Genomic DNA, 14,776 nt, shown 5'->3' with positions numbered 1-14,776 from the left:
ACAGCCGTGAACTACCGCACTGTACACTGGTTGATAAAGAGATAGTAGTATACTCGTAACAACTAGTATGACACTATGACGACGGTATAAAGAATGAAAAAAAAACCACGGTTAGGTGGTATATATTATAATAATAATACAATTATGGATGGACGGACTGCCTGCCGACTGCCGACACAGAGGTAGCCACAGCCGTGAACTACCGCACTGTACACTGGTTGATAAAGAGATAGTAGTATACTCGTAACAACTAGTATGACACTATGACGACGGTATAAAGAATGAAAAAAAAACCACGGTTAGGTGGTATATATTATAATAATAATACAATTATGGATGGACGGACTGCCTGCCGACTGCCGACACAGAGGTAGCCACAGCCGTGAACTACCGCACTGTACACTGGTTGATAAAGAGATAGTAGTATACTCGTAACAACTAGTATGACACTATGACGACGGTATAAAGAATGAAAAAAAAACCACGGTTAGGTGGTATATATTATAATAATAATACAATTATGGATGGACGGACTGCCTGCCGACTGCCGACACAGAGGTAGCCACAGCCGTGAACTACCGCACTGTACACTGGTTGATAAAGAGATAGTAGTATACTCGTAACAACTAGTATGACACTATGACGACGGTATAAAGAATGAAAAAAAAACCACGGTTAGGTGGTATATATTATAATAATAATACAATTATGGATGGACGGACTGCCTGCCGACTGCCGACACAGAGGTAGCCACAGCCGTGAACTACCGCACTGTACACTGGTTGATAAAGAGATAGTAGTATACTCGTAACAACTAGTATGACACTATGACGGTATAAAGAATGAAAAAAAAACCACGGTTAGGTGGTATATATTATAATAATAATACAATTATGGATGGACGGACTGCCTGCCGACTGCCGACACAGAGGTAGCCACAGCCGTGAACTACCGCACTGTACACTGGTTGATAAAGAGATAGTAGTATACTCGTAACAACTAGTATGACACTATGACGGTATAAAGAATGAAAAAAAAACCACGGTTAGGTGGTATATATTATAATAATAATACAATTATGGATGGACGGACTGCCTGCCGACTGCCGACACAGAGGTAGCCACAGCCGTGAACTACCGCACTGTACACTGGTTGATAAAGAGATAGTAGTATACTCGTAACAACTAGTATGACACTATGACGGTATAAAGAATGAAAAAAAAACCACGGTTAGGTGGTATATATTATAATAATAATACAATTATGGATGGACGGACTGCCTGCCGACTGCCGACACAGAGGTAGCCACAGCCGTGAACTACCGCACTGTACACTGGTTGATAAAGAGATAGTAGTATACTCGTAACAACTAGTATGACACTATGACGACGGTATAAAGAGAGAAAAAAAAATACCACGGTTAGGTGGTATATATTGTAATACAATTATGGATGGACGGACTGCCTGCCGAGTTCCGACTGCCGACACAGAGGTAGCCACAGCCGTGAACTACCGCACTGTACTGTGTCTGCTGCTAATATAGACTGGTTGATAAAGAGATAGTATACAATACATACAACAATATACTACTATACTGGTGGTCAGGCACTGGTCACCACTAGTCACACTGGCAGTGGCACTCCTGCAGCAAAAGTGTGCACTGTTTAATTTTAAATTAATATAATATTATGTACTCCTGGGGGCTCCTGCTATAACAACCTGCAGTGCTCCCCAGTCTCCCCCACAATTATTATAAGCTTTGCCTTTTATACATTGATGTGCAGCACACTGGGCTGAGCTGAGTGCACACAGACTGAGTCACACTGTGTGACTGGCTGCTGCTGTGTATCGTTTTTTTTCAGGCAGAGAACGGATATAGCAGAGAACGGATATATTAAAATAAATAAAAGTTAACTAACAACAACTGCACTGGTCACTGTGGTAAACTCTGTCTGACTCTGCACAATCTCTCTCTCTCTTCTAATCTAATTTCTAATGGAGAGGACGCCAGCCACGTCCTCTCCCTATCAATCTCAATGCACGTGTGAAAATGGCGGCGACGCGCGGCTCCTTATATAGAATCCGAGTCTCGCGAGAATCTGACAGCGTCATGATGACGTTCGGGCGCGCTCGGGTTAACCGAGCAAGGCGGGAGGATCCGAGTCTGCTCGGACCCGTGAAAAAAACATGAAGTTCGTGCGGGTTCGGTTTCAGAGAAACCGAACCCGCTCATCTCTACCATGCACTACTCCAGGATTTGGAAGAGATACATGGATTGGTGTCAAGAACGTGGGTGGAATTCGACGAACTTCCACTTATCCAGACTTCTACTTTTCCTTTAGGCCGGTCTAGAGGTAGGACTGAGGCTGGGCTCTCTGAAGGTTCAAATTTCGGCTCTCTCCATCCTATTTCATCAGCGGTTAGCATCTTTGCCAGAGGTTCAAACCTTTTTACAGGGAGTTCTGAGGATCCAATCCCCTTTTCGTCCTCCCTCTGCGCCATGGGACTTAAATTTGGTGTTGGAATTTTTGAGATCACCAACTTTTGAGCCGTTAACAAGAACAGACCTGAAATATCTTTCTTGGAAGGTCACATTATTGCTTGCCTTGGCTTCGGCCAGGCGGGTTTCTGAGTTGGGAGCCTTATCGTGTACGAGTCCCTTTTTAATTTTTCATGAGGATAGGGCAGAACCCTGTACAAGAGCAGATTTCCTGCCTAGGGTTGTCTCGGGGTTTCCAGAAAACCAGCCAATTGTGGTCCGATCTTTCCAGGGTCTCGCAGATGGGGAAGTGTCCTTGGATGTTGTCCGAGCTTTACGGGTGTACGTACATGTTACGCCGTCCTTCAGAAAGCCGGACCATTTGTTTGTTCTTTATGATGGGCCAAAGAAGGGTTGGCCAGCATCTAAGCAGTCTTTGTCTAGATGGATTCGTGTTGCCATTCGGCAAGCTTATATTTCCTGTGGCAGACAGGTTCAGGTTCAGAAGGGTGCTCATACCACCCGATCAGTGGGTGCCTCATGGGCGGCTGCCAGAGGTGTTTCCACTACTCAACTTTGCAGAGCGGCGACGTGGTCCTCAGCCCACACGTTCGCGAAATTTTACAAGTTTGATACCTTTGCATCCGGAGACTCTAAGTTCGGACGTTTAGTTTTGCAGGCCACCGACAGCACTCCCTCCCTGGGGGATAACTTTGGGACGTCCCCTACTGTATAGGACTCCAGTGTCCCCTAGTGCAGTGGTTCCCAAACTGTGTGCCGTGGCACCCTGGGGTGCCTCAGGACACTTGCAGGGGTGCCTTGGGTTGGTGGTCCAGGACCAATTCATTGTCAATGTATAAGGCAAAACCAGTGCTAGTGGCTTCTAATCATAAACTATGTGGCCAAACAGAAGCAAATCTTGTCCCTCACCACATAACTGAACCTAAGGATGACACATGAGCACATTTTACTTAATGTAATATTTCATTCTAAATTTCTCAATAAGAAACTTTTGACCTAGGGGCGCCATGAACAAAATTCTGATGCTCAAGGGCGCTGTGATTAAAAAAAGTTTGGGAACCACTGCCCTAGTGGATGAAAGAGAAAAGAGGATTTTGGTACTTACCGATAAATCCATTTCTCTGAATCCTCTAGGGGACACTGGACGCCCGCCTCGGTGCTGTCGGCCTGCTGTGTTCAAAGTTCTTGTTCAAACAGTTCGTACAAACAGCGTTAGTTTTTCGGTTAAGAGTTTCTTGGATGCTGTTTGGTATGTTGTACGGTTCGGTTCCTCGCCATGTGCTATAGTATCATGTCCTATTCTCTCAGTCAAATTTTCCAAACTGAGGGAGGAGGGATGTGAAGGGGGAGGAGTAGGCTGTGCAGACAATGCTAATTTTAGATTGTGCCACACCTCCGGTTGCAAGCTTCACACCCCTACTGTATAGGACTCCAGTGTCCCCTAGAGGATTCAGAGAAATGGATTTATCGGTAAGTACCAAAATCCTTTTTGTGTAAAATAACTAAGCGCATGCGCTCTGCGAACCTTGCGCATGCGCAGTAAGCGACTAATCACAATATAGCGAAAATCGGCAACGACCGAACAACTCGGAATGACCCCTGTGGTGTGTTCAATCGGCAATCTAATTTGCAGTGTAAAAATAAAGCAGCCAGTATTTACCCTGCACAGAAATAAAATAACCCATCCAAATCTAACTCTATCTGCACATGTTATATCTGCCTCCCCTGCAGTGCACATGGTTTTGCCCAACTGCTAAAAAAAAATCCTGCTGCGATCAACTTGGAATTACCCCCAATGAGTGAACATAGGCTTCCAGATATTGTGTAGTAACGGTTTCCGGAACAGTTCAGATCCAAAGGTTGTTCTCCATTTTTAAGATCATTTTTATTCAGGAGGAATACATTTTTGAATTCCAGCAGTCTGTTGGGCAAAGCTCACTATGCCTTGTTGTATAGGTCAATCTTTCAAACTCGGCTTTGAATGAGTCCTTTATTTAGGAAATCATGGCCCTCGGGTCATCCTTAGTAGCAAGTGAGTCCACAGAACAGAGGGGCCTATGAGTATCATTGTAGGTGGTGCTGAGGGGGAGACAGAAGGTGAAAAAGAGCCTGTATAGGTGTTATAGAATGCCAGATTATGTGCCTTGTCTAATTCTGGAACCAGATTTGTGCATAGCGATGGCTAGTGTACTGTGAACACAAAACTGGCTGTTTAAAAACTGGAGAGCAATTTCGGGTGGTTGGCACAATTAGAGAGATGCTACATCTCAATCACTTAATGGATAATACCAGGAAAGGAGAGGCAGGAAATGGAGTAGATAATTCAAATAACGGCAGACCAGAGAAAAGGAATGCGAGTCCGAGGACAGTATAGCTGCCACTATTTCTAGGACATTGAAAACAACTGTATTACTGAAGAGAGAATCCGAGAAAGATGGAGAGATCTCACTCACTGAAGGTCTAGGAGTTCTTTGGAGCATGGGAGCTATAAATTGTAAAACGGAAGCCAAATAGAAGTGGTGACCACACAGCGAAGTCTGCATCTGTGCCTCCCCCAGTTGTGATGTATTTGGTGTAGGCAGGCAATGGTGCATTGCTGTGACAGAACTGGTCTTGGTAGCACCAGAGGAGGATGATGAGAGAAAGCACTCACCACCAGATAGTAGATTCAAACTGTAAACTGGAATGCAGAAGTCCCAGGCAGCAGGGGCACTTTATGATGCAGGTAGTAGAGGAGAGGTTATACAGCCTCTGAGGCATCGTGGAGGGTCCCAATTCCATGGTGACACAAGACACAATCTTGTGGAAGCACTAATTCAGGTGGGTAGGCTGCAGCAGGAGAGTACTGAGCAGCTGGAAGGCAGCCACATGGTCACAAGGTGGTGGAGCACAGTGTCCCATGGGTGAGCAGGCTACCTATGAGGGTTCTGTATGAAGGAGGTAATGCAGGAGGCTAGGACACACAGCCAACAGTGTCACAAAGCTGTGGCACTACAGATCCCAGCCACACAGCAAGGGAGGATGCTACAAGCCAAAGCAAGACAGTTCTACCATGCACACAGTCACTACTCACAGCCGAGACAGTCTTCCAGGTGAGTGGTCCAACTTACCAGGATCCTGGTGAGCACTGGGGCAGCATAGGTCAGGCAGCAACAGGAGCCCTTCCATCAGTGTTAAGCGACAGCTGGGTAAGGAAGAATAGCTGCAGTAGAAAGAAGCTGGTAATAATAATTGGAGTCTATTCATGGAGAAGTGAGCCAGTGGAGAATTTGCTCATGGCAACCAATCAGCTGCTAAGTATAATTTTATAGAATGCATTTTATGTTACTTAAGCTCCAGTTGCCATGGGCTGAGATGGCATGAAATGCGCTAAATTTAGCACATCTACAATCAGTTACTCTGTCATGTGGGGGGACGCCCAGCACAGGGCTAGTCCGTCCCGCATGTCAGGCCCTGCGCTCCCGCACAAGTGCAAAAAACTTTTGCACCTGCCGAGAAGCTCCCTGCCTGTGCAGCCTAGCTGCGCTGGCAGGTGGCTACCCACTGCATTCTGGGTCGCAACAGCTGCGTGTGACATCATGCAGCCGCCGCAGCCCGCCCCCGCAACAGGCTGGACACGCTTGGGTTGTCTGGACCGTGCCCCACCAACGGCATTCTAACGGTGTTGGCATACCCCCTCCTGCCCCGCAACCACCTCTGCCTGTCAATCAGGCAGAGGAGATCGCAGCCCTGAGATGTTTTTAGCATCTCACTGGGCCTTCCAGGGTGCGCCCGCACTCCCCAAAGGGCTTCAGACTGCGATTACTGCCGCTGCAGCGATCCAGTCTGAATTAGGCCCATTGGGTACTGAGGAGACAGGCTGTAGGGAAGTACCCGGTGGGCCACCAGCAGCCGGAGTGATCAATCGGGATTAGAGCACCCATGAAGCTGATACCAGCAGCTGTGGGCAGCGGCAGCCCACACCAAGCAGTTTTAAATATTAGAATAGATACAAAGGGTAGGATTTAAGCTTATGAATTAAACAGAAAATGGAAATTTCAGGTGTAGAAAAATTGATGAGAGGTAAGAAGCCAGTAGTATTGTAACGGAGGCTTGTGAAGTTTGAGGGAGAGAGCTTCTAGAAATAGGGTTGAAAAGTCTTCTGAAGGAAAATTATGGGAATAATCAGAAAGGATAAAACCTCACAGGAAGAAGTTGCGTGTTATCAGCATAGAGACGGGGATGAAAGCTATGCCTATAGATTAATACGCTGAAGGACAATCAAGAAGAAGAGAAGGGACCTATATATCTCTAAAAGTGGAAGCAAGACTGGAATAGACAGAGAACATGGACAAGAACCAAGATAAGATTATTGAGGTCATTATATCACAGAAGCAAAGTAGTATTGACATGTGACAGAGACTGATGACATTTACATAAGAATCTGCAAGTATTTCTGAACTTTTTCATTCAGACACCCAAATGATTGCTGGACTGTTTAGTCAGAAGGCAGAGCAGAAAATAGGAGCACTTAATGCATTTGAAAGAAGCTAGAAAATAGCATGAAAAGAAGATAACATTTCAGTTTTACTGGGAAACAAAAAATGGAGAGAAATCAAACAATGTGTGGGGAAATGTGTTTCTGCGTTATGTAGTAAGCAATGTAGAGTATAGAGCAGAAGACAGTGTGCATGGAGGGTCGGCTATGGATCACGAGTGAGTGAGTACACACAATAATGATAGTAGGAGTGTATCACTAGACCAACACAGACATGAAAGTATATACAGTATATACTGATAGCATACATTATGGGACTCCACCTAAATCTAAATTTGTTCTTTTGGGAGGAATTAATGAAAAGATAAAAAAAAAAGATAAGGATAAAGCGAGAAATTTAGAAGCAGTAAGGGAAAAAAGAAGTTATAATCTGCAATAAGCACAGTTTAGTAGATTATGGTCAGTTTAGCTCTGTGAGCTACAAAAGAAGGAATGGGTGCAGATGCACTATGCAATCAGCACCCAATCCTTCTCTTGTAGTACTATAAAATCTCAGCAGATAGCACATCTCATTCCAACCACTAGAGTGTGCAGTCTAGACCCATTCCCCCTGTATAGTTCTGTGAGCTCTAATCATCTTCTTTTGTGCAGACTACTGTAGGTCTCATTGTGCTGGGCTTTTTCTGACTCCTAGTTGCTGCAGCTGGAGTTAAAATCGTTCTTTGCCTAGTGCTGATTGGATGTTAAGCTTCTATAGGGATTCTTCAAAGACTCTTTGTTGTTGGTTCTTATAAGTGTGATCCTGTATTGTCCTGATGGGTGTCGTACGGTGTGCTGGCGCTCGGGCTCCCGGTGACCAGCATACCGGCGCCGGGAGCCTGACCGCCGGCATACCGACAGGGTGGCGAGCGCAAAGGAGCCCCTTGCGGGCTCGCTGCGCTCGCCAGGCTGCGGGCACGGTGGCGTGCTACGCGCACCACACTATTTTATTCTCCCTCCAGGGGGGTCGTGGACCCCCACGAGGGAGAATAGTTGTCGGTATGCCGGGTGTCGGGATTCCGGTGCCGGTATACTGTGTGCCGGGATCCCGACATTCGGCATACAGTAGACCACCCGCCCTGATGCATAGATGGATTCTTGTTCTGAGCTGCTAAGTGAAGTTCATTTGCCTATATCATTTGGAAAGCCTGTTAACTGCAGATTTTTAGTTATGGTGAATCTAACTTGGATCTGCTAAGTATCTTGCTACAGATCTAATGATTTGTGCCTATTGAAAATAACTGTGGCGTATTTCTTTATAGTGCTATTAAATTGGAGTATTCTGAAGATCTACTCAATAGCTTGCTGCTGTGCATATTGCACTATGTACACAATAGTGATTGGACACCTCACCCCCATGCGCAAGCAAAATGGTGTGCTCCTGCAGCAGACATGTTTGTGAAGGTATAAAACAGGCACTAATTAGATCAGTTGCTAACAAAATGGCTTGCCGGAAGTAGCTAACCAATTTTTAAAAGGGGATCCTCATAGGCTGCCCAATGACACTTTTCCAGGGCGATGCTGGACTGGCCAGCTCAGAGTCCAGATCTTAACCCCACTGAGAACCTCTGGGATGAATTGGAGTGATGGGTGCATTTTAGAGTGACTTGACCTTCAGTGCCACAATTGTTCACTGTACTTAAGTCAGGATGGGAAAACATACCCCCCTACTGTTGTCCAGGAACTTTTGGAAAGTTTGCCAAGAAGGATGTTTGCAGTAATCACTGCACATGGTGGACCTACAACGTAATGACATCAATACAATCTTGGTGATCTATTTTCTATCAGTGTCCAATCACTTTTGTCTACATAGTGTACTTGTGCTGTTTTGGAAATACATTAGCTGTTTGCAGATATCTGCTGTGAGATATACGTGTGCTATTGGAAAGAACTGTGCAGCATACTTCTACAAGGCATTTACTTATGCATGCAGAAAACATGATACTTTTATAAATTTTCTATTGTGGAAAAGACTTATTTGAAATAATTGTTCAGTAAAGCATTTATGCAATAAACTTGTTGTATATGAAAGAACTGTGCAATATTTCCATACAAGGCAAAAAGAAAAATGTTACTTCTCATCAATTCTTTTTTGTGGTAAAGACTATTATTTGAGAGAACTGTCCAGCAATGAATTTATTTGTTCTGTTTGGGAAAACTGGCAAGCATACTCTTTAGTGAGAGATTGCCCTTGCTATGCTGAAGATCTGGCATGCTGTTTTCTGTATATTGGGGGTAATTCCAAGTTGATCGCAGCAGGAAATTTTTTAGCAGTTGGACAAAACCATGTGCACTTCAGGGGAGGCAGATATAACATGTGCAGAGAGAGTTAGATTTGGGTGTGGTGAGTTCAATCTGCAATCTAAATTGCAGTGTAAAAATAAAGCAGCCAGTATTTACCCTGCACAGAAACAAAATAACCCACCCAAATCTAACTCTCTCTGCACATGTTATATCTGCCTCCCCTGCAGTGCACATGGTTTTGTCCAACTGCTAAAAGATTTCCTGCTGCGATCAACTTGGAATTACCCCCATAGTTGTAATAGCCACTGAGGTGTCCTGTTCAAATATATGTGTCTGTGATCTTGAACTTACATTATTTAGATTTAAAGTCCTGACAGACGCCGAGTATCTGTGAACAGTTGTAATTTGGGGAAAAGGGGCTGATATGGGCGAGCACTCGGCAAGTGGATTCTGTAAGCGCAAGGTCATGGTAGGCATTCTATAGACTTGATACTGTGTAAAAGTGAGAATTTACAGGAATGCAATACAAAATGCAGGTATTAAAGCATTATATATTATTAAGTGTAGGCAGTACGGATGGTGTAATGGTTAGCATTACTGCCTCACAGCACTGAGGTCATGGGTACGATTACCACCATGGCTCTAACTGTGTGGAGTTTGTATATTCTCCCCGTACTTGCGTGGGTTTCCTCCGGGTACTCCGGTTTCCTCCCACAATCCAAAAATATACAGGTAGGTTAATTGGATCCCAACAAAAAATTAACCCTAGCATGACTGTGTGTGCCTGTACATGTGATAGGGAATATAGATTGTAAACTCCACTGGGGCAGGGACTGATGTGAATGGCCAAATATTCTCTGTAAAGCGCTGCGGAATATGTGTGTGCTATATAAATAACTGGTAATAAATAAATAATAATAATAACAACAACATAACTAATGAGAATATTTATCAAATATTGCATGTACAACAGTTACCTGTGGGTGTAATTAAAGTATGCTTTATGTGTAGAGCTGTACAGGTTACATGGTTTTCTTTCTGCTGGTCCTGCTGATGAATTTTCAAAGCAGTTTTCATGACAACAACAACCGGCTCCTTCACACAGCAATAAAACAATCTGTTACCAGGGCTGCAGCTGGAGCTGAGATGAACTTTACTACAATCAGAAGGTAAAGTCCAGATGTGACCATGTGTTAGAGGTGTGTGGAAAGATGCCATTATTATAAGCTCAAGAAACATGATTTTCTGATTTGTATTTGCAGCATCTCTGACTTATGGCACTGGCTAGATAGTACATTACCTGATCACCTTTACAGTAACCCTCGACTGACCTTGCTGGGATCTCCACGTTTGTGCCAGCTTAATGTTTTGCCTTTGAGTTCATCAGGTGATGTTTATACATTTTGTGGCAATAAATACCCAATGTTACTCTATTTTTTAAGAGCTTTTATTTTATGAAGGAGATAGCAAACATATGATATCTTATCTTATTTCAGGTTGGTTTCCCATCTTACACTCGCAGTCAGATTCTTTGAAGAAGATGCCACTCAGCTCTTCTGCCACTGGCTGGGTATATCCAGAAATCTGCTCCAACTTTACATTGGGACCAAACTTTACACATGAGCATGACCACTCTGGGTATGCTAACAAGGATAATTAGTATAGGCCTCATATTACATACCAATGCTAGCTTCTGATGAGACACAATATAAAATGCACCTGAGTATGTGTTCGTTGCCCCAAAATATTTTGAAAGTAATCTTTTACATTTATTTTCTGTAATTCTGAATTCTTTTTATGCTGAATTATTCTGGGGTCTATGAAGTAATCCTTGGAGAGAGATAAAGGGGACTGAGATAAAGTACCAGCCAATCAGCTCCTAACTGCCAATTCACAGGCTGTGTTTAAAAAATGACAGTTAGGAGTTAGTTGGTTGGTACCTTATCTCCATCCACTTTATTTCTCACCAAGGTTTAGTACATAGACCCAGAATCTCTTAAAAGGAAAAACTGTATGACCGACATAGTATCCAGTTGATAGATCTTAAAAGGATAGAAAGGCAATAGGTCGACCCTGATTGGTTGACATGGAAAAGATCGACACGTAAAAGGTAGACAGCGCTTTAGGTTGACATGATAATAATCAACACACATATGATCGAGAAGTCTTTAAAAAAAAAGAGTAAACTTTTTCATTATGTACCATTCACATGGACTTCGACTGGTAAAAGTAACCTGTGCCGAGTGCAGCAGCAGCAGAGCAAGGCACCTTGCCCAAAGCTTGGTGAGCGAGGCTAGGCCGTGAGGGTACACATTTCCACTAATTTGGCTCAGATATGGTGAAACATACAAAATGTGTCGACCTTTTTGCACCTGTTGACCATTCTTCTGTCAATCTCTTGCATGTCTACTACTTCGGGTCGACCTATTAACTGTCTGTCTTTTTACTGTAGATCTATTGAACCACACCCAACTGACATGTATGCAGAGGAAACAATTGGGCACTGTGAGGTTCAAATACACGTACATTAACTCATTTAGAATACTAGTGGATGTGTGTACTCCTGGTACAAAAGATCCGGCCCCCTCTTTTTGACCTTATTAGGTCTCATAAAACAAGCTTTGCTTGTGCTGGTATGGCCGGTTTTAGAGATTGAACCATAGTGTCCACATCTCCCAGCCAGTCTAATATGGAATAGACTAACCAGAACATAATTTTATTTTATTATTACTAAACCTATTTGTTCTTTTTGTATGTTTGTATTTTGTATATCAATCCTACGGTGGAGTAGTGGGGCTTATATGTATATTAATCCAAATTATTAAAAGTTATGTTTTAAATTTACCTGATTTAAGCAAACACAATAAGAGTGCACCCACACAAGAGTCTTCTGTAACATAAATTTCGATCTCATTCCCTTCTGACTCTGGGTGCACCACCAAGTGTTTTATGAGAGATTTACTCTTCAGATGAATTTAATTCTGGTACCTAAAATACTATTTGAATTTGATAGGACTGGTGCGGAATCATATTTCTTACTTGTCTAGTATACGGTTGAATCTGGTAATCAAAGATGACTCAGTAGGGCCGCATGATTGTAGTGCGTGACGTTAGGAAAGGTAATGCCCTGGCTGGATTTTGCTTGTTGCAATCAAATAAGACCAATTTTATGGTGTTTGTGACTTCAAATAAAATTCCTAAATGGCCAATTAATCTTTGTGGTATTGTCTAAAGTAAGCAGAAGGGAAAGTAATTGAAGGAGATATTTTAACTAGTAAACTAGCCCTACTGAAAAAGAAGACCTGGAGATGATGCCACACCTCTAATTCCATAGGGAGGATGGATTTTTGGTAATCTGGAAGAGTAGAGGTTTTTTTTTCCTACTCAAGAGGTACGAGTGTACTAGAAGGAACATGCATAACCTGGTTTTAAATGGATTTCAAAGATCGGGTTGCTGGCGTCAGTATTGTGAGTGCCGGTATCCTTTCCGCTGGGTAACCATGCTGACCATTTGTCTAAATAACAGTGTACCAGAGTATGATCTATATTGCATGTTCAGCTGTTCACATAGTTCTCTATACATGAATGTGTAAATATACTGTATTTAGCACAGCCAAATGTATTCCTCATGCGTGGTGTGCCTTGCAATAGGGATCTGATCATAAAATGTGTCTTTAACCAATTTTTTCCATTGTACACATATTCTGTACTGCTTGTAATAAATAAAGCTTCTCAATATACAGTACTAACTACTGTACATATTGCAATTTATAGTTGCCAGCAGAATCCATGTCAGGAACTTGGTAACACATTGGAAAAGATGCAGAAAACCATCCGAGCCCTGAACAATATAAACTGGATCCATCAGAAGTACAGTATCTACCAACTTGCTGTATCAACTACTTGCTCTCCAGATTTTGACAAGTTGTAAATGGCGCGTTTTGGAAAACTGTGAAAAAATAGCATATTTAAAATCTATTTATACTTACAAACTGGTTGTTAAGATGCGTGCAGTGCACAGGCTATTACATTTACCCCTCTGTATCTGGTATGGGGTTAAAAAAGTCGTTTTTTTTTTTAGTCCTGAGTTTATCACTAGGATAAAACACCATAGCTGAGATATAGGAAAATGTTTTAAGCCCTGGCTCCTCACAATATAAATAAAAGCTAATGGGGGGTATCAGTGTCAGGTTATACTACTGAATATGTGTAGGGTTAATGTTATTTGCTTACTGCAAAGTGCTGTTAATGTACTTCAAAATATATTTAAACAAGGGAGCGCTAAGAACAGGGTCAGTTTAAATCACACATTTATTACAATCCACATATAAACAGCAAATAAAATCAAGGATAATATCCGGATATTAAAAACAATATAGTGCACTCTTTATTTAGTCCCATGCCCTGAGCTCGAATTAGTAATTGTCTATTCACACAGATAGATCCGTACAATCTCCACTGGTACGCATTAATTGTGTCCAATTGTAACCATGCTGTCTTGATAATTAATTGGCTTTAAACAAGGCAACCTTCTTATTATTTGTATCCAGCAAATATGTATCAGTCACTGGAAGGCTCCTTAATAGATAGCAGTAGTGGGAGAGCGCTGTGTAGTAAATGGATGCACAGCGGTATGCTACGACCCCTACGTCCCAGCCGCAGCACGTCTTTTGAAAGGTTACTCACAGCCGCCTCTGCTTCCCTCGGGGTGCAGACCGTTTTGCACTTGGTCCTGCTGTTGCTTTATCCCCGGTCAGGTTTCCATTGCGCTGCGTGCGGTAGTGGGATCCGTTCGTGAAAGAGCTCCGGGCACCGGAATCCAAGTAGTGAACGCCCCTCTTACGCGTTTCTCCGCCCACGGGGCCAGCGGTTTCCTCAGAGAGTTAACTCTCTGAGGAAACCGCTGGCCCCGTGGGCGGAGAAACGCGTAAGAGGGGCGTTCACTACTTGGATTCCGGTGCCCAGAGCTCTTTCACGAACGGATCCCACTACCGCACGCAGCGCAATGGAAACCTGACCGGGGATAAAGCAACAGCAGGACCAAGTGCAAAACGGTCTGCACCCCGAGGGAAGCAGAGGCGGCTGTGAGTAACCTTTCAAAAGACGTGCTGCGGCTGGGACGTAGGGGTCGTAGCATACCGCTGTGCATCCATTTACTACACAGCGCTCTCCCACTACTGCTATCTATTAAGGAGCCTTCCAGTGACTGATACATATTTGCTGGATACAAATAATAAGAAGGTTGCCTTGTTTAAAGCCAATTAATTATCAAGACAGCATGGTTACAATTGGACACAATTAATGCGTACCAGTGGAGATTGTACGGATCTATCTGTGTGAATAGACAATTACTAATTCGAGCTCAGGGCATGGGACTAAATAAAGAGTGCACTATATTGTTTTTAATATCCGGATATTATCCTTGATTTTATTTGCTGTTTATATGTGGATTGTAATAAATGTGTGATTTAAACTGACCCTGTTCTTAGCGCTCCCTTGTTTAAATATATTTTGTG

The 14,776-nt window shown here is 43.2% G+C and overlaps 1 protein-coding gene across 1 annotated transcript in view; it reads left to right on the top strand.

The window, feature by feature from the left end:
• Positions 1-14,776, top strand: part of LOC135057308 (polycystin-1-like) — a 191,282-nt gene that overhangs the window by 139,961 nt on the left and 36,545 nt on the right. Inside the window, exons 36-39 of the mRNA XM_063963198.1 lie at positions 10,272-10,429; positions 10,523-10,647; positions 10,757-10,898; positions 13,035-13,130. Coding sequence (XP_063819268.1) covers positions 10,272-10,429; positions 10,523-10,647; positions 10,757-10,898; positions 13,035-13,130 — 521 coding nt within the window. The remainder of the gene's footprint in view (positions 1-10,271; positions 10,430-10,522; positions 10,648-10,756; positions 10,899-13,034; positions 13,131-14,776) is intronic.

Source organism: Pseudophryne corroboree, chromosome 3 (assembly GCF_028390025.1).
Source record: "Pseudophryne corroboree isolate aPseCor3 chromosome 3, aPseCor3.hap2, whole genome shotgun sequence".
Taxonomy (NCBI): Eukaryota; Metazoa; Chordata; class Amphibia; order Anura; family Myobatrachidae; genus Pseudophryne; species Pseudophryne corroboree.
Note: the sequence above shows the minus strand (reverse complement) of the source record. Positions and strands in the feature narration are given on the sequence as shown.